Genomic DNA, 18,630 nt, shown 5'->3' with positions numbered 1-18,630 from the left:
CTGGCACGAGATCGGCAACTGACTCTACGATTGATGGCAGAGAAATTGGGCATTAGCAAGGTCAGGGTGCACACCATCGTCTATGAAGATTTGGGTAAGCGGAAGATCTTTTCTCAGTTTGTGCCACACAAGCTGACAGACTAACAGAAAACAAAACTAATGGAAACCTCTGGAGATTCATTACCATGTGTGATCAAGATCCATCCTTTCTGCGAACCATCATCACAGGAGACGAGACCTGGTGCTACCAGTTTGATCCAGAATCCAAGCGGCAATCGATGAAATGGCATTCACTGTCTTCCCTGCGACCCAAAAAGAGTCGCCTGCGAACTTCTTTCTGTTTCTTCACCTGAACAGCATCATAAAAGGTGTACATTTTGTGGACATGCCAATCAGGGCTTTGAATGCACTGGACAGGGTACAGTGCACCGTGGGGCGCTCAGCGGACGAACATCCTGCAGAGCGCCCCGCATATTTGGATGTTTGCCGAACTGGCGAACAAGCAATGTTCGGCCCAAACTTTTGCTTGGCCTGAACTGCTTATCCAACTCTATACAGGACTATTGCCATAAGCATGCTCCTGTTATTGTCATTGCCCTCACATTGTAACATTTGCTCCTTTGTTTCCCATGTATTATAATGCATGCCCATTTGTTGCATGCATATTGTAACAATTTTCCATTTGTAGCCCACATATTGCAACAGTGGCCCAATTATTGCCATTTATTAATACAATTTCCTTTACCCACAAAGGGGACCCTATCACTTTAAATTGAATCCCCTGTAATTCTGTAATTATCAAACCACACAGCAATTACCACCTTCCATTGGGGAATTACCACCTTCCATTGGGGCACTTTGCCACAGCTATCCCTATATTGGGGTTGTGGCCACATTGCCACACCATTCACTTATGAAAAACATATCTAATATTTTTAATTTTTAATTAATTGTGTATTTCCTGTATTTATTTAATGCTAACCTGAAAACCATCAAACGTCAGATAGCCTGTGATTCTGGAAGGTTAGGAGAATTGGGTGGTGTGGCCACAACCTAAATATAGGGTTGGCTGAGGCAAAGTGCCCAATGGAAGGTATTAATTGCTGTGTGGTTTAATAATTACAGACTTACAGGATATTACATTTATAGTGATGAGGTCCCCTTTGTGGGCAAAGGAAATTGTATTAAAGTGTTACCAAACCCACAACAATAAAATCAGTGTGTATATGCAGTAAAGCATGCTTGTTATACTCACTGTGGAACCTAAGGGGTTAATTATCTGCATTGTGTAAAAATGCTGTTTGATCCTATCGTTTCTGATTCTCCTCTTCTTGCATTGTCCCCAAAACATGTCTGGATAAGACATAATTAGTGGAGTCAGGCTGCACATGCTCAGTTTGGTGTGTATTGCTAGAGAGTTTTTTTTCTTGGGAGAGTGCATGTGATTAGCACAGGGCCAATCAGCACTGTCCAGACAGAGGGCCGGGGGGTTCTGCATCCTGATAGGACAGCTGGTGCAGTATTAAAACTTTAACCAGACACTGATAGAAGTCACAAGACTGCTATATACTGCTGATGAAAAAAAGGTATTTAGCATTTTATAGTTACTAAAATAATTGCATTTCCATGCTCTGTGTACTGTAAGACAGTGTTTCTCAACCTTTTTTCAGTTAAGGCACCCTTTAAAATGATAGACAATCTCAAGGCACCCTTTAAAATTATGGACAGTCCCAAGGCATCACATTCTAAAATGTAAAAATGATTCTAATAGTTTTACACAATGCAGCAACATCCACATTTGTAGGACACCCAATGTTAGAGGTGATTTATTCTTCCAAAACAAATAGACTTTTGCACACTGGTACTGACTAGTATTCCAATGTTTCTCTTCTCCCTGAATTTCTCTCCATCAGTCAGCTAATGTGACCCCAGTGCTGAGGGAGAGGGGCACAGGAGGGTCAAACAAGGATGCTGTGGAGGCAACAGACATCCTCCTTATCAACTATTGTCATCATTGCCAACAGTGTCTAGAAATTCGAAATGGTGCACAATGAAAACCTGTGGCTTTGTGTAACTAAAAGGCAGGCTTCATCCACCCTGGCCTGTATACAATTTTTTATGAATTTCTAGACATTTTTTCAAGGCACCCCTGAAGAAACCTCAAGGCACCCCAGGGTGCCTGGGCACCCTGGTTGAAATAGGCTGCTGTAGGATATCAGATATAGTGAATGCAGGCTCTTGGGTTTAGTAAAGCTTTAATAAATGAAGCAACAAGTGGGCTGTTGTTACAATATGTGGGCTACAAATGGAAAACTGTACAACATGCATGCAACAAAAGGCATGCATTATAATACATGGGCAACAAAGGAGCAAATGTTACAATGTGAGGGTAATGACAAGGAGTATGCTTTGTTCCCTCCCCCACCCCCCTTTCCCTTCCATTTACCTCCAGACCTCAGCAGTAGTGTGACAATTTCATCTACCTGGAGAGCTGGAGGAGGGGAAAGCACAGCCTGCACCTCTTAATGGCTCTTTTCGATAGTGTAGACTCATCACTCCAGCCATTGACTGAAAAGCCTGACTGATGCTAATATCAGGTACTATGCAGCTGAGTCGGAAGGAGACATGTGACTAAAGACCGGGTATTCGACAATGTTAGCCACAGTCTCTAGGCCAAAGCTGGAGTAATTTGGCTATGTGAGCAAACACCTAATAAATAATGGAAAGTAGCCACGGTGGCATTCTTACTTCGTGGACCCAGAAGCAGCTGCGTCCTCTGCACACCTCAACTTGTTCAGAAGTTAATTAAGCCACCAGTATACTGAAGAGAGAGAACGCTGCTCCAGGTGTGTGATGTTAGCTAGGAGATGGAGTATTCCATAGAGTGCTGGCCCCGGCCCGCCTCCGTAGAAAACTTGTAGAAAAAGAAATAGACGCACATCCAGGAATTCCAGTTGCCTTTAGATTTCTTTTAATTCCAAAATGTTACAAGTGATGACACCAAAGACACCAGTGATGACACCAAAGACATGAAGTCACGTAGACACGTTTCACACATACATCTTGTGCTTAATCATTACTTGTGCTTAGTCACTACGTGACTTCATGTCTTTGGTGTCATCACTTGTAACATTTTGGAATTAAAAGAAATCTAAAGGCAACTGGAATTCCTGGATGTGCGGCTATTTCTTTTTCTACAAGCCACCAGTATGTGTTTATGACCCAGTAGTAAAGTAAAGTATCTGCAGACACCCCAGGCAGATATAATATGCAAATGTTATGAAAATTTGGTAGGAAAATTTGGTAGGAAAACCTCTTTGGTAGGAAAAGAATCCAGGAGCCTAGAGGTGCAAAGCAAGAGTTCTAGCTACATAGCCACCACGCTACTTACTATATATGTCTACAATTTAAAACAGATAATTTCTTACTATCTATTTTTTTAATGACCATGTGACTCATCTGATAGACTAAAGTGGCACACAAGCTTTTTTTTTCTAAATTTTTGATTGAGAAGACGGAAGGACTACCATGTTTCATAGAGACTTTTCAACACATTTACAAAACCTCTGCATGCTATAAGAAACACATCTTTTACTGAAAGAATAAATCAAAGCTATTAGTTGAAAATGTTATACATTTGTTGTCAGAGTAGACCAAAGTATGCAGATGTTTCCTGGCTATGTCCAGTCTTTTGACTAGGAAGATAACTGGAAGAGATCTAGAGATAGATTGTCCATTCGCCCCTTGGTTTTATTTGTGTATCTGATGCTAGCAATGGCTAGTTGTCAAGATATATAAATTTGTTGCTTACATGTCATATAAAAATTTGATGAGTACTTAACCACTTTACCACCGGAGGATTTTGCTGCCTTACGTCTGGGCCACTTTTTGAGATTCGGCACTGTGCAACTTTACCTGACAATTGCGCGGTCATGCAACGCCGTACCTAAACGAAATTGACGTCCTTTTTTTCCCACAAACAGAGCTTTCTTTTGGTGGTATTTGATCACCTATGCGATTTTTACTTTTTGCGCTATAAACAAAAAAAGAGCGACAATTTTGAAAAAATAACAATATTTTTCACATTTTTTTATATGAAATTCCCCCCCCCCCAAAAAAAAAAAATCTAAATTTTTTATAATTTTAGGCCAATTTGTTTTCTGCTACATATTTTTGGGGGGAAAAAAATTGCAATAAGCGTATTTTGATTGGTTTGCGCAAAAGTTATTGCGTTTACTAACTAAGGGAAAGATTTCTGTCGTTTTTGGTGTTTTTTTTTTAACGAGTAATGGCGGCGATCTGCGATTTTTTTCTGCGGGACTGCGACATTGCGGCGGACAGATCGGACCCTTGATTGACATTTTTGACACTTTTGGGGTTACCAGTGACATTACTACAGTAATCAGTGCTATAAATATGCACTGTTACTGTAAAAATGACACTGGCAGGGAAGGGGTTAATTTTATTGGAGAGGGAGGGGTTAATGTATGCCTGGTGCTTACTGACATGTGTGGGGGGAGGTGACTATGTGACACAAGGACAGATCGCAGGTTCAGCTATGCTGAACCCTGCAATCTGACCCTGCCTGTCACTTAGGAGATCCGCCCGCTTGGGCGGATCTCCAGACTCGATTCCCCGACGATCGGGGAAGAGCAGCGGTGATTGCCGCTGCTCCTCCCCTGGCCCGACTTCCGCTGTGACTGTATACAGCGGGAGCGAGCCTGCGGCGGCGCGCGCGCGCTGCCAAGAAGGGGGAATGTCTGCCGACGTAGGTCTACGTCGTCAGACCTACAAGAGCCACTTTGCCGCAGTACAGCTCTAGTGAGCAGACGGCAAGTGGTTAATGATCAAGCAGTTCTGCCATGTGTGGTTATCGTTATAGTGAATACACTATGGACTATTCCTGTAAATATGAGGCCCATTTGTTTTAGGAATCTTAAGGTTGATTGATTGAATCAAAATAACAGCAAATGAAGCTAAGTAACACCAGAATAACCAATCAAAACTTGATTTTTAAATTTGCTTTGTTCAAGTTTTGTGATCTGAGTTGTCCTCATCACTATTCAATACTGTGACATACAGGATGGTAAATTATTAGGTGGCCATCTTCATATAACTTGCAGTCAGAGGAAAGCTTGGATTTGCTCACATAGACTTTAATGGTCTCTTGGGATGCTAGAGCTATAAATATAGGACAGTGATGCTTCTTAAAAATCTATTATTAAACATTATTATATATTCATACTGATAATGTATTCTGTCACACTAAATAAATCAGTGTTTGAATGTGTGCAACTTGCAAACAAGAAGTAGCAGACAATAACTCATTACTAATTTTTATTACCGAATATATTCTTTACCTAGCACAGTTGTTTATAATTAATCCTAATTACTCTATGTTTTTCTTGATTTTTTTTTTCTTTTAAAATAATTAACTGACTCTGAAATTAAATAATTATACATAGCGTGATGGAGAATGACACAACAGAGGAATTTGAAGCTATTGGACCAGATGACATCTATACTTGTTTGGCCAAAGCAGAAGATCAGCTAGAACCTATAGAAGAAGAAACAGAGCCTGAGGAAGAAGGCGGCCTTAGTTTCTATCACACGGATCTCTATGACTCAAGGGCCAGAGTGGGAGTCTTTCCAGAAAAAGAAGAAGAAGAGCAACAGCAAGAAGAAGTGCATGAACTGACTTCTGCTCCTGAACAAATCCAGACAGAAAGTGAAGTGGATGAACTGGCAAAGCTGTATGGAATGTCGGAGGATGACAAAGACTCAGGAATAGATCCATTGATATTAGAGCCATCATTCAAATATACACCAACACGACACAATGTTGAAAGTGCACAAGAACCCATACCATTACCCAAACAAAGTAAATTAAGTGAAATCCATTCTAATGAAGGCAAGCCCTCTAGACTGCCAGATGATTTATCAGAGAGTGGACATATCAAAACTAACGGACATGAGTCTAATGGGGAAGACTTGCATCCTAAAGCTAAAGAAGAAGGTCTTGAGGTCAAACCTTACCCCCATAATGATCACCAGATAGATGTAACTCCACAGCTGCAAAGCCAAACTCCAAAAAGTGAAGGAGGAGATCTTGTACACAAAGAACCTACTGAGCCTACAAACACTAACCAAGAAAACATTGTACAAAAGTCAAGTTCTGATGAGAACCAAAGCTCTTCAACTGACGCTAGTAAGAAAACTGAGAAACCTCCGGACATTTTCTGTCTCGAATGTAAAGTCCCTATTAGAGCTTTTGACAAACTTTTTGGCATACACAAAGACCACAACGTCAAAGAAATAATATCTGCTGTAGAAGACATCAAGGTACAGTAAGAATGACCAAACTCCCTACTATGCCATTTCCAGTATGAAGATAGCCAGTCTGGGATATATAACTGAAGTATACTTCAGTTCACCCCTTTCCCCGAGTATTTCGAGGCAAGTTAGAAATATCGAAATGCAGTAATCAGCATTAGCTGTTTACTCATGGGAAGTAAACACATAGTAGTACGCATAGAAATTAAAATTTATTTTTTTAATTTTTGGATTTAGGTTATTGATTTAGCAAAATCCAAAACCAAAGTGAGGATTCATGACAAAGAACATTGTCTATTAGCTCCCTAGGAGCCAGAGTTAGCAGTGTAAAAAAGCAGAGCCTTAGGGCCCTTTCACACGGGCGTTCCGCATGTCCGTAAATCATCCTATTTTTTTACGGATGATATATGGACATAATGTATGTCAATGGCATTGCGGATGTCAGCGGATGACACCGCTGACATCCGATTTTCATCCTTTCAGTTCTGTTCCGTTTTTTGGAATGGAACAGAACTCTATTTTTGTTCCGTTTAAAAAACGGAACAGATGCAAAATCGGATGTCAGCGGTGTCATCCACTGACATCCGCAATGCCCATAGACATACATTATGTCCATATATCATCCGCAAACGGATGGGATGATATGCGGACATATGGAGCGGATGACACAAGTGTCATCCGCTCCGTGAAAAAAAAAAAGTGTGAAAGAGCCCTTAAGCTGGCCATACACTGTAAGATTTATTTCGTTCAATCACGTGGGCTCAACACGAGAAATATTATCAATTTCCCCATCCATGATAATCTTTACTGCTGATTATTGTTTTCTTACAGCCAGCACCTGCCGCTGTTATGTTTTAGGCGTTTTCCCCTTTATTTCTACCTTGTGAGCCTGTCAGTAACACACTTCCTGTCCTAGGGTGACAACATTCACTCACTATTTTGTATCTATGGAGGAGCAGCATTGTCACCTTAACCACTTGTAATGTATAGAGAGAAATAGCCGCACTCCAACTTGAAGGTGAAAAATATAAAATCTGTTTTATTCGTATCCAAAAGATAAAATCAATTCAAAGTGTATCCATAATATAGTCAGAGACAAGAGATGAACGCATAGTAGTTGACGCGTTTCACGGATAAACGTCCGCGGACGTTTATCCGTGAAACGCGTCAACTACTTTGCGTTCATCTCTTGTCTCTGACTATATTATAGATACACTTTGAATTGATTTTATCTTTTGGATACGAATAAAACAGATTTTATATTTTTCACCTTCAAATTGGAGTGCGGATATTTCTCTCTATACATTACAGTTGCCTGGACTGCGGATCCTTGCTGCACCTTATTTTGATGGTTGGGATTACCTTATCACTGGAGCGGTTCTTTTGCCCTTTCACCTTAACCACTTGCCAACTGCCCCACCGCAGTTTGACTACGTCGGTCGCGCACGTGGTGTCGGCAGCGAGGATGCCGATGCACGGGGCCGGGGGGCGCGATTGCCGCCGGGCACCTGCGATCGCTCCCCACTGAGAGCGAAGGACGGTCAGCTGTTGTCTCACCCATCTCTGTCAGCCAAAATATTGAGCCACCCTGCAAAGTTTATCGAGTCCTGCACCAGTTATATTATAATGTGCTTATTATTGCATGTGCTACATTTAGGAGTTTGCTTACCCTTACATTTTTTATAGGAAGATATACACAAAAACATGTGCAAACTGGAAGAACAGATTGCTCAGATGGAGAACTTTGCTGGTCATCTGGAAGAGATATATATCACAATCGAGGTGAATATCTATCCTGATATTGTTGAAAAGTGTTTGTTTAGCCACTTGTAAATCTGATCATAACTAAGCTGTCTTATAAAACAAGTACCTTACAATAAACCTTTATTGTGGCATTTGTTTATATTGCTGAATTGAGTGTGACACCAATCACAAAACCGTAGAAAGCAGAATTCTGCACTATGGAATTGTTAGTCAAGGGAGTCAAAATGACATGTTTTGGATGAACCCATCCTTATTCATACACTATGAAAGTTAAAGTTATTGTTACCCCAGAATTTAATATTCTGCGCTCTTGAATGAAAAAGCAATTTGTGCTGCTACCTGAACAAATTAATCAAATAAAATAGGTAAACAAAAATATAAAATGCAATAACAAAAATCTATGTTTCACAGTAGCGCACTTATTATAATCATATGCAAACTTTGTGAAAAAATCTATTAACAAAAATAAAGTGTCCATAAAGAAAATAAATGTAAATGTCTATAGAGAAAAATCAAGTCAAACTAAATATGATGAAGTAGGAGTAAAAAACATCCACTGAAAGACCAAATATCCACCATCATGGTGATAAAGTACCGATATCACTCCCTTAAAGTGGTTGTTACCCACTGTAAGATCTTTATATAATCCTCCCTGTCTCCTAATGATAGGTGCTCCTGTGTCTGTGTTTTATAAAAAAAAATGTATTATATTCCTCATTTTAGAGCGCTGATCGGCGCTCACGTGACTGACCGGCCCTCTCCTCTCCCCATCTGACAGATGCACCAGGAGGGACCAAGATCCCTCTACTAACATTAGTCGGAAGGGGAGGAGGAGAGAGCCTGCTGGTCACGTGAGCCCCTATCAGCGCTCTGAAATGAGGTATATAGTGCATTTTTTTTTTTATAAAACACAGACACAGGAGCACCTATCATTAGGAGACAGGGAGGATTATATATGATATGAAATGTTTTTTCAGCAGCAAGAGGGGAGGGGGCAGGCCCTGCCACAGGAGGGGAGGGGAAGGGAGGGGGGAGAGGAGGACAGGAGAGCTGCGGATGACGGAGGCACATACACTGACTACGCTTTTGTGTTATATTGATTGTGTTATATTGAAGAGCCTCTACAGAACGCCAACCTTCATCCAGATAATAACATCGATCTCCACATGTAGGGATGAAAGCCGTAAATACTGTAAAACACCTATGGCCCCTTTCACACATATGGACCATTCGTCCGTTTTTCATCCATCCATTGACGGATGAAAACAGGCATCAATGCATTCCTATGGAAAAACGGGTGACAACAGAGGATCATACATTTACATCCGTTTTCATCAAATTAGTTTTTTTTGAATGGATGAAAGCCCTATTTTTCATCCATTAAAAAAACGGATCGGACAAAAAAACGGATAAAAACTGATAACAACAGATGAAAAATAGAATATAAATTGATGACAAAGGATGAAAAAACGGAAAATTTATATCAAATACTTACCGTAATTTTCCTTTCCTGATGGACTCCATGGCAGCATACGTATCGGGTTTGGCCCCGCCTCCAAACCTACCCATAGGACCTCACTCCCATAAATCTTTGCTCCTGTTCAGCACACGTGTTCTGTAACTATCCTCCACAGAAATCCGGGAGGGAACTCCTGCTGCCATGGAGTCCATCAGGAAAGGAAAATTACGGTAAGTATTTGATATAAATTTTCCGTTTTCCTGACAGACTCCATGGCAGCATACGTATCGGGAAATAACTCGCCGTACACACAGGGTGGGCAGGTGCTGAACAGAAAAGTTTTAATGCATTTTGTCAAACAGACAGGACTTGCAAACCAAAATTCACAGAAGAAAGAGCCGCTGGCTCAACACAGTAATGGGATAAGAAAGTGTTAATAGAGGACCACGATGCTGCTCTGCAAATGACTTCAGGAGCCACATGTCTGGATACTGCCCAGGAGGTAGAGATGCTCCGCGTCGAATGAGCTGTAACTACTGCTGGAGGGGTCAAGCCCTTAGCCCTATAAGCCCACTGGATGGTCTGGATGATCCAAGAGGAAATGGATCTCGTCGAGGCTCTTGAACCTTTGTTTTTTCCATAAAAGGTAACGAAAAGATGTTCTGATTTTCTGAAAGAGGAAGTGGCATTTAAATATTTCTTAATACACTCTCCAACATCCAGCGGATGAACCGAAGAATCTTCCTCTTCCTGTCTAAAGGTTGGTAATACTGTTTCTATGTTTTCATGGAAGACAGAGGTCCTTTTTGGTCTCGCATCCAGCATGGGAATGAGCACCACTCTGTCAGGAAAAAAGGTTAAGAAAGGCTCTTGTGTCCCAAAGGACCCAATTTCCGACACTCTTTTCGCTGAGGTTATAGCCACCAGAAACACTGTTATCAGTGTAAGCTCTCTTATGGTCAAAGAATCAAACATGTCTTGAATTTGACTCGCCAGGAAATCCAGAACTAGTGGCAGATCCCACTTGGGAAACCTGGGTTTTCTCTGAGGTCTGATTCTCACTGCCCCTTGGAAGAACTGACGAATTAGGGCATGAGTGGCCCAGGAGATCCCTGTAAAAGCAGAAATAGCCGAGACCTGGACTCTGAGCGAACTCACTGATAGAGGCAAATCCAGTCCTGATTGGAGAAAGCTCAATACATCCTGGATGTGCAGAAAATTTTTCCCAGATTCTCTGATACACCCTGTTCGTTGAGCTTCTTCTAGCACTAAGTAATGTCGAGATTGCCGTTTCTGGACAGCCTAAAGCCTGTAACCTCCTCCTCTCAACATCCAGACCTTGAGATGTAAACGGTCTGGGCACGGATGGAGTACAGACCCCTGGGACAACAGGTCCGGTCTGAAGGGTAGCGGGATTGGATCTTGGACACTGAGTAGCGTCAGAAGGGGAAACCATGGCCTGTTCGGCCAGAAGGGAATCACCGCCACTACCTCCACTGGCTCCGACCTGAGTCTCCGAAGGAACTGCAACACAATCGGAATTGGTGGGAAGGCGTATGCCCTGTGGAATCTCCACTGATCCGAGAGTGCATCTATCCCTGATGCTTGTGGATCTCTGAATCTTGAGTAGTACTTCGGCAGTTTGTGATTGCAGGGGGAGGCGAAGAGATCTACCTCTGGAGAAAACCCCAATGTTAGGATCCAGTCGAACGTTTCCTTGTGAAGGGACCACTCGTTGTTGTCCAGATCCACTCTGGACAAGAAGTCTGCTTTGACATTCTGGACTCCTGGAACATAAACCGCTGAAAGATTCGAGAGATTTTTCTGTGCCCAGGACATAATCGGCTCCACTTCCCTCAATAGGGACCAGCTGCGTGTACCCCCTTGTTTCCTGATGTATGCCACTGCTGAGGTGTTGTCCAGGCGCAGCATGACAGGTTGGTCTTTTGTCAGGTGAGCAAATGCTCGAAGAGCTTGGAATGCTGCTCGGAGTTCTAGTATGTTGGATACTATTCCTCGAGTGGAAAACTCCCACCTGCCCTGTGCCACCTCCGACAGACAGTGGGCACCCCAGCCTATGTTGCTGGCGTCCGAGGTAACCACTACCCACGGAGCTGGTTTCAGAGAGTGGCAGTTCAGCAGGTGGTCTCTGCATAGCCACCAAGGAAGACTCGCTCTCATTGAAGGGGTTAGGAAGATGCGTTGATCCAGATGCCACGTATCCCATTGCTGAAGGAATCCCTTCTGAAAGGGTCTCATCCTCCACAGGGCCCACTTCACCATGGGGACTACTGCGACCATAGTCCCGATCACCTTCAGACATTGACGTGCCTGAAGATGAGAGGATGAGAGGGCAAAGCGAATCCTGTCTCGGAGAGTCCCTATCTTTTCCTCTGGAAGAGAGATAGTCGCCTTCTCTGTGTCGAACAGAGCGCCCAAGTAGATCAGGGACTGAGTTGGAATCAGGTGACTCTTCTCCTTGTTGAGTAACCAACCAAACTTCTGGAGAGTGGACACGACCTGCTCCAGATGAACTAATAGTTGGTCTCTGTCTTGGGACAACAGGAGTAGATCGTCCAAATAGTGGTGAAGACGGATACCTTTCAATCTCAGTAGGGCTACCACGGCCAATAAGATTTTTGAAAAGGTCCGTGGAGATGTTGAGAGCCCGAATGGGAGACAGATAAACTGAAGATGTAATCCTCCCACTTCGAACCGGAGAAACCTTTGAAAATCTTCGTCCACAGGGACATGAAAGTAGGCGTCTTTCAAGTCGATGGACACCATCCAATCTGCCGGCTGGACTGACTGCTGTATGGACAACAGGGTCTCCATTTTGAACCTTTCTTTTTTTATGAATTTGTTCAAGAAGGTCAAATCTATTACTGGTCTCCATGATCCGTTCTTCTTTTGGACCAGAAAGAGCGGAGAATATATTCCTTGGCCTCGCTCTGACTCTGGAACGGAGATGACAGCCCCTTGAGCAATGAGAGCTTCGACGTAAGAAAACAAAATCTGACGCCTTTCTTCTAGACATGGTATGGCAGTAGGCAGGAACCTTGAGCCTGGCCTCTCCTTGAAGACCCACTTGTGGCCTGAAGACACCGTCCTGACGGCCCAGGGGTCCTGAATCGAAGCCGCCCAGACATGTCGGAAGGAGCGTAGACGTGCACCCACCCGACATGTCTGAGCGGGCCCACCTTCAAAAGGACTTAGTGGGCTCGCGGTCCCCAGAGGAGACGTTCTTTGTCGTCTTCCTGGAAGACTGTCTGGATCTCCAGTTCCGGTTGAACTCCCGACCAGGTCTATAAGAACGAGCTTCCCTGGCCCGGTCAGGCACAAATTTTCTGGTAGGCTGTCCTTTCTTGACGTTGAACTGGCGCCGATCCTGGGGAAGAAACCCAGACTTACCGCCTGTAGCCCGGGTTATGGCCTCGTCCAGTTTATTCCCGAAAAGGGAGGACCCCTCAAAGGGAATACGGCACCAAACTTGCTTTGATGCCGGATCCGCCACCCAAGGGCGGAGCCAAAGAGCTCTCTTAGCTGTGACCGAGGACAGCATAACTCTTGCCAATAGACGGATCAAGTCTATGGAAGCCTCCCCAAGGAACGACGCGCCCAGCCTAAGCTCCTGGATTGGAGCGCTTCTGGCCACCTCCTCCGAAACCGATCTGACCGATTCGTCTACCACATCAGCCCAAGACTCCATGGCTTTGGATAGAGCAGCCAAAGCCAGGACTGGCTTACAGGCCATACCTGCTGTAAGGTAGATTCTCTTCAAATCAGAGTCCATCCTTCGGTCCAACGGGTCTTTAAATGAGACCGTATCCTCTAAGGGAAGGGTCACGTGCTTGACCAGTCTCATGACTGCTGCGTCAACTAGGGGAGGGGACTCAAGATGTTTCACATCATCCTCTTTGAAGGGGTAAAGTTTAGCCATCTTGGATACTAAGGAATTCTTTCGTTCCACCTTTTTCCACTCCTCCAAGATGATTTCACCCAACTCTCCCAGGAAGGGAAAATTAACACGCTCCTTATTGAGCTGTTTAAAGTACTTCTTCTGCTTGGGAGGGGGAACAGCTGACTCCTCCCAATTTAAGGTCTCTCTGACCGCTTTAACCAGGGAAGGCACCAAGGTATATTCAAAACCCAAGCAGGGATCCTCATCTTCAGAGTCGCTACCTGACAAGAGCATCGACTGATGGCTTGTGTGGGCTGACTCGAAATCTTCCTGTACCTGTAGTGCTACAGGGGAGGGGCTTGGGGAAGCCGTTGCAGTGTCTTGAGAACGACTGACACCCAACTCTGCCAAAGAGTCCTTAACCACTCTCTTGACCAAAGCCTCAATGCGCTGATCGGAAGTATCCCTTTCTCCCGCAGCCTGGGAGAAACATCTATCACAGAAAAGCTTCCTCTCCGGGACACTAGCGCCACAGCCTCTGCAACCTGCTTTGTCAGGTCTCCGTGCGTGGCTGGCTGAAGTAGATGATTTTTGATGATGTGAGCCCGAACGGGACTTTCCTGTAGAGTGCCGGTGGCGAGAGCTTGAGCGTCTTTCACTTCTTTGAGAAGAGTGCCTAGTCTCTGAACGAGGAGGGCTGTGAACAAGAGAAAAAACAGAAAAAAACAGACAGGAAGCTAGGAACACTTGAGTTCCTACCCCCACCCCCTATAACCCACAGCCCCACTAAGAAGCCCCAAATACCTGTTAGGGGCGGGCTGACCACCGGAGGGCAAAGTAGCTTCCATTCTGATGCTGACCTACAAGAATGAGCCGGACAGCAATGTCAGAAAACCAGCAAAAGAGGAGGGGGGGGGAGGGGGGGGGGGGGCTCCCAAACTGGGGCCAGTACTCACCAAGAACCAGAGGTTAGCAGGCAGAGCGGCAACGAACAGCAGGCGTCCAAAAACCGATCAGATGCGGAGTATGGAACACCCAGTATCAGCAGTGTGTATAAACACAACACTGCTGACAGTTCTGGGGTTTAAATATGGCGCCTGGTGACGTCATCAGCGCTCGCCGCCGACGCCAACTCACTGCGCATGCGCCGCGCTCTTACTGCGCACGCGCGAGAGCCAAGCCTCGTTCTGGAGGCGCCGCACATGCGCAGTAGCGCACCGCACCGGCGGCCGGTCAGGAAGTGAACCGCTGACCGGCCCCGGACCACTAGCCACCAGGGAAGGCAGGAAAGACCAGGTAAGAGAAAAACATATAAACAAAGGCAATATAAGCATATAACATAGCTGCCATGGAGTGTACTCACGAACCGCAGACCACCAGGGATGGATGCACACCGGACTTATCTCTTTCAAGGGTACCGGCCACCCGCAGCAGCTGGGCTTTTTGGCCAAGGCTGCTACATCTTCGCCCCTCCTCCATACCCCGCAGCAGCTGGGGCTTATTGGAGAGCTCCATACCCGACAGGTAGAGCCATCCATCACCCGGAATCCATCTTCAGGTAGGATATCAGGTAATCCATTGGAGGACAAAAAAAGAACACGTGTGCTGAACAGGAGCAAAGATTTATGGGAGTGAGGTCCTATGGGTAGGTTTGGAGGCGGGGCCAAACCCGATACGTATGCTGCCATGGAGTCTGTCAGGAAACTGATGTTTACTGAAAAAAACTGATGACAAAGAAACGTGACTGAACTGATGAAATGAACGGTCCGTATGGGTGAAAGGGCCTTAAGGTAACTGTTTAATGTAATGCACTTACATCCTAAAACCATCAAAATCGCCTTTATACTAAACATTCTCAATCATGGCGGGTGCCATAGTGCTGCGATCTCACCATCTCTTCATTCGCATGCCCAGGGTCACCGTCTCGGCCTAGAGTATAGCTGCTGCATTGCAATATAGTTTTGCTCTGTATGGACATTTCATTTTATTTCTTTATGGACACTTTATTTTTGTTATTAGTTTTTTTCATGTGGTTCGCATATGATTATAATTTGTGGGCTACAGCATGACTGCTAATGTTTGAAGGATTATCCAAGTGCGGGCTAGCGCCTCTTTGGGTGGACACTTGGAATCCACAATTGCATTTATTAGTGGAGCTTATCCCGTATTCCTTCCCAGGGCCACGGACTCTGACTGTGCTACTGGCCAGACGTGTGACGTCACTACCGCACATGCGCGTGGCAGCCGCCGGTTATGGCACAGGACTCTGAATAAAACGGCATGGGCGGCCGTTCTTTCAGAGCGCATGCGCCGATGACGTCATTGGCGTAGTATACAGTAAGTATCTCCTAAACTATGCAAGTTTTGGAGATATTTACAGTACCTATAGGTAAGCCCAATTATAGGGGGGGGGGGGGGTTTAGGGGGGTTTACAACCACTTTAAAAAAACATCTGTTCCCTTGACAAAAAAAAAAAAAAACGCCCATATCGAGTGTTTTTTGTACGGAGTTTAGGAAAGTCTTGCGTTTTTTCTGCCAGAAAGCTCAATCAGAAACGCAAACCAGAAAGGTTTTTTTCCTGCTTCTAAATGTTGAGGTTAAAATATATCTGTAATCATGATCATGTGCATGGACACATAGGATAGCACTGAGCTGCTTCTACAGGCAAAATGCAAAACTCCTATAGTAGCAGCGATTTTTTAAGCCAGTGTGCATAGAGCCTCAATCTGATCACTCTACAGACAGAAGCAGATCCGCCCTAGCGTGGTCAGTTTGCATCTCGGTCTTCTAGTTGGGAGCTACAGGATACTGTACTTGCCTACTACATGCCTGTACTCCCGTGGTCAGACTTTTCCTGACACGTCCCCTCCCAGCCTTGAACACTGTGAGTGTGGGGTGTGTGGTTGGCAGAAGGAGGAACCAGTGAGAGTTTCTACCTACTGCATTGGAGATATGGGGTATTTCCAGACCAGCCCAACAGTCCCGGGACAAGGTAATCTAGAGCCCAGTGTGAACATGCCAAATTGGGCCCCTCCAACAAGATGTATTAGCATTATGTGTCAGGGAATCCCCCCCCCACCTTAAAAAAAAAAATTGATCACTAAATTTAATGAATACTTCCTAAGCATAAATCCCCCCTCCACCCAGCACAAATCTTTGCCCCCCCCCCCAAAAAAAGTCCCCCTCCTAGCACAAATCCTCTTCTCCCTACTCCAAATTCCCCCCTTCCAGCACAAATTCCCCTCCCTCAATCTCTCATCCTAGCACAAATTCCCCATCAAATTTCCCCTCCTAACAAAATTACCCCACAATCATGCCTACTAGCATAAATCCCCCCCACCCGCCCTCCAAAAACATTTCCCATCTACAATACTACTTTTATAGCAAAAAAACCTCCAAATCCCCCTCCTAGTGCAAATCTTCTTCCCCCTCCATACACAAATCCTCCCCAAATCACCACTCCTAGCACACTTCCCCAAATTTGCTCTTCTTGAACAATTCTTACCCCCTGCTGCCCCCCAAATTCCCCTTCTCAACACAAATCCCCTCCCCCAGTCTCCTTGTGGTGCTCCCCAACTCACATGATACCACAGTGCCCAGGGCAGCTGTCCCTCCTGCCCACCCCTTTGTCCCAGCCCTGTAGCCCTGCACATTCTCAATTAAAATGGCTGGGTCAGCAAAAGCTGCCAATTGTCACAAAAAGTTTCCACCCCCTATCCCTTGGAGCCCAGGTTGAAGCGCTAAATAGTGATCAGGTGACCATATCCAATCACAAAAAAATAAATAAAACATTATTTACAATGCATTTCCTTTTTCAGTAAAACGTCCTTCTGTATTTCCATATTGCCTATTTTTAAATGATGTTTTAGGCCCCTTTCACACGGGCGGTTGTTGTGCCGCTGGTAAAGCATGTTTTGGTTTTTTTGAAATTCCAACACTCCTGGCACAAAGATTACTCACATTTGTACATTGCGATTATGTGCGATTACTTGCGTTTACATGTGGCTGCATTTAGTTCCGGTAGTAAATTCTTGCCTTTTGTATAGCAACTGTTTACTTATTTTTTCTTTGAACTGCAATTAACTGCGTTTATATACAGATAGCTGTAGTACATCGCTTCTGGACGCTGTCAACGTTATTTTTCTTAAATGCACAAAACCGTATGTTATGAAAACGTTGCTAAACGCTGTGTGTGAATGGGGCCATAGGGATGCATTGTCTACATTTAGCTGTGGTAAATAAGTTCCTCTTTCCGTAGCTAAAAGCTGATAACTAACCGTTCGTATGAAAGGGGCCATAAAAAAAAAAAAAAAAAAAAAGACATGCACTTTAACGCTTGGCGACCGCCGCACGACTATTTACTGCGGCGGTCAGCCCCTCACAGGCAAAGCGACGTAGGTCTACATCGCTAGCCTGTGAGGCTCTAGGGAGCGAGCGCGCACCGCTGGAGGAACGCTCCCGCTCCCGCATGGTCTCGGACCCCCCCGCGCGTGTGCCCGGCGGACCCGATGTCCGCCGGGCACTCGCGATCGTCCGTTACACCGGAAGTAAGGTAGGCGGCTAATGTAAACAAAGCCGCCTGTCATTCTCCCCTGTGTAAGAATGAAGATCACACGGTTCTACTATGTAGGACCGTTGATCTCTGTTCTTACACTAGTAGCCACAGCCAATCACAGTTACAAACACGCCCCTAGGGACACACTTAACCCCTCCCTCTCCAATAGAGTTAACTCCTTCACTGCCAGTGTCATTTTTGCAGTAACAGTGCATATGTATAGCACTGATTACTGCAGTAATGTCACTGGTAACCCCAAAAGTGTCAAAAATGTCAGTCAAGGGTCCGATCTGTCCGCCGCAATGTCGCAGTCCCGCAAAAAAAAATCGCAGATCGCCGCCATTACTCGTTAAAAAAAAACAACAAAAATGACAAAAATCTTTCCCTTAGTTAGTAAACGCAATAACTTTTGCGCAAACCAATCAAAATACGCTTTTTGCGATTTTTTTTTTTACCAAACATAGGTAGCATAAAAGAAATTGCCCTAAAATGTTAAAAATTTTTGATTTTTAAATTTTTCTTTTTGGGAATTTCATATAAAAAAAAATGTGAAAAATATTGTTGTTTTTGCAAAATTGACGCTCTTTGTTAATAGCGCATGATCAAAAATCGCACAGG

General features: G+C 44.4%; 1 protein-coding gene across 1 annotated transcript in view; it reads left to right on the top strand.

Annotated features, from left to right (window-relative positions):
• The window catches only part of FSD2 (fibronectin type III and SPRY domain containing 2), a 79,322-nt gene that overhangs the window by 4,988 nt on the left and 55,704 nt on the right, over positions 1 to 18,630 (top strand). The window contains exons 2-3 of the mRNA XM_082254030.1: positions 5,466 to 6,342; positions 8,020 to 8,115. Coding sequence (XP_082110156.1) covers positions 5,470 to 6,342; positions 8,020 to 8,115 — 969 coding nt within the window. The 5' untranslated portion in view covers positions 5,466 to 5,469. The remainder of the gene's footprint in view (positions 1 to 5,465; positions 6,343 to 8,019; positions 8,116 to 18,630) is intronic.

Source organism: Pelophylax lessonae, assembly GCF_965119305.1.
Source record: "Pelophylax lessonae genome assembly, chromosome: 4".
Classification (NCBI taxonomy): Eukaryota; Metazoa; Chordata; class Amphibia; order Anura; family Ranidae; genus Pelophylax; species Pelophylax lessonae.
This window is presented reverse-complemented; position numbering and strand designations above follow the sequence as displayed.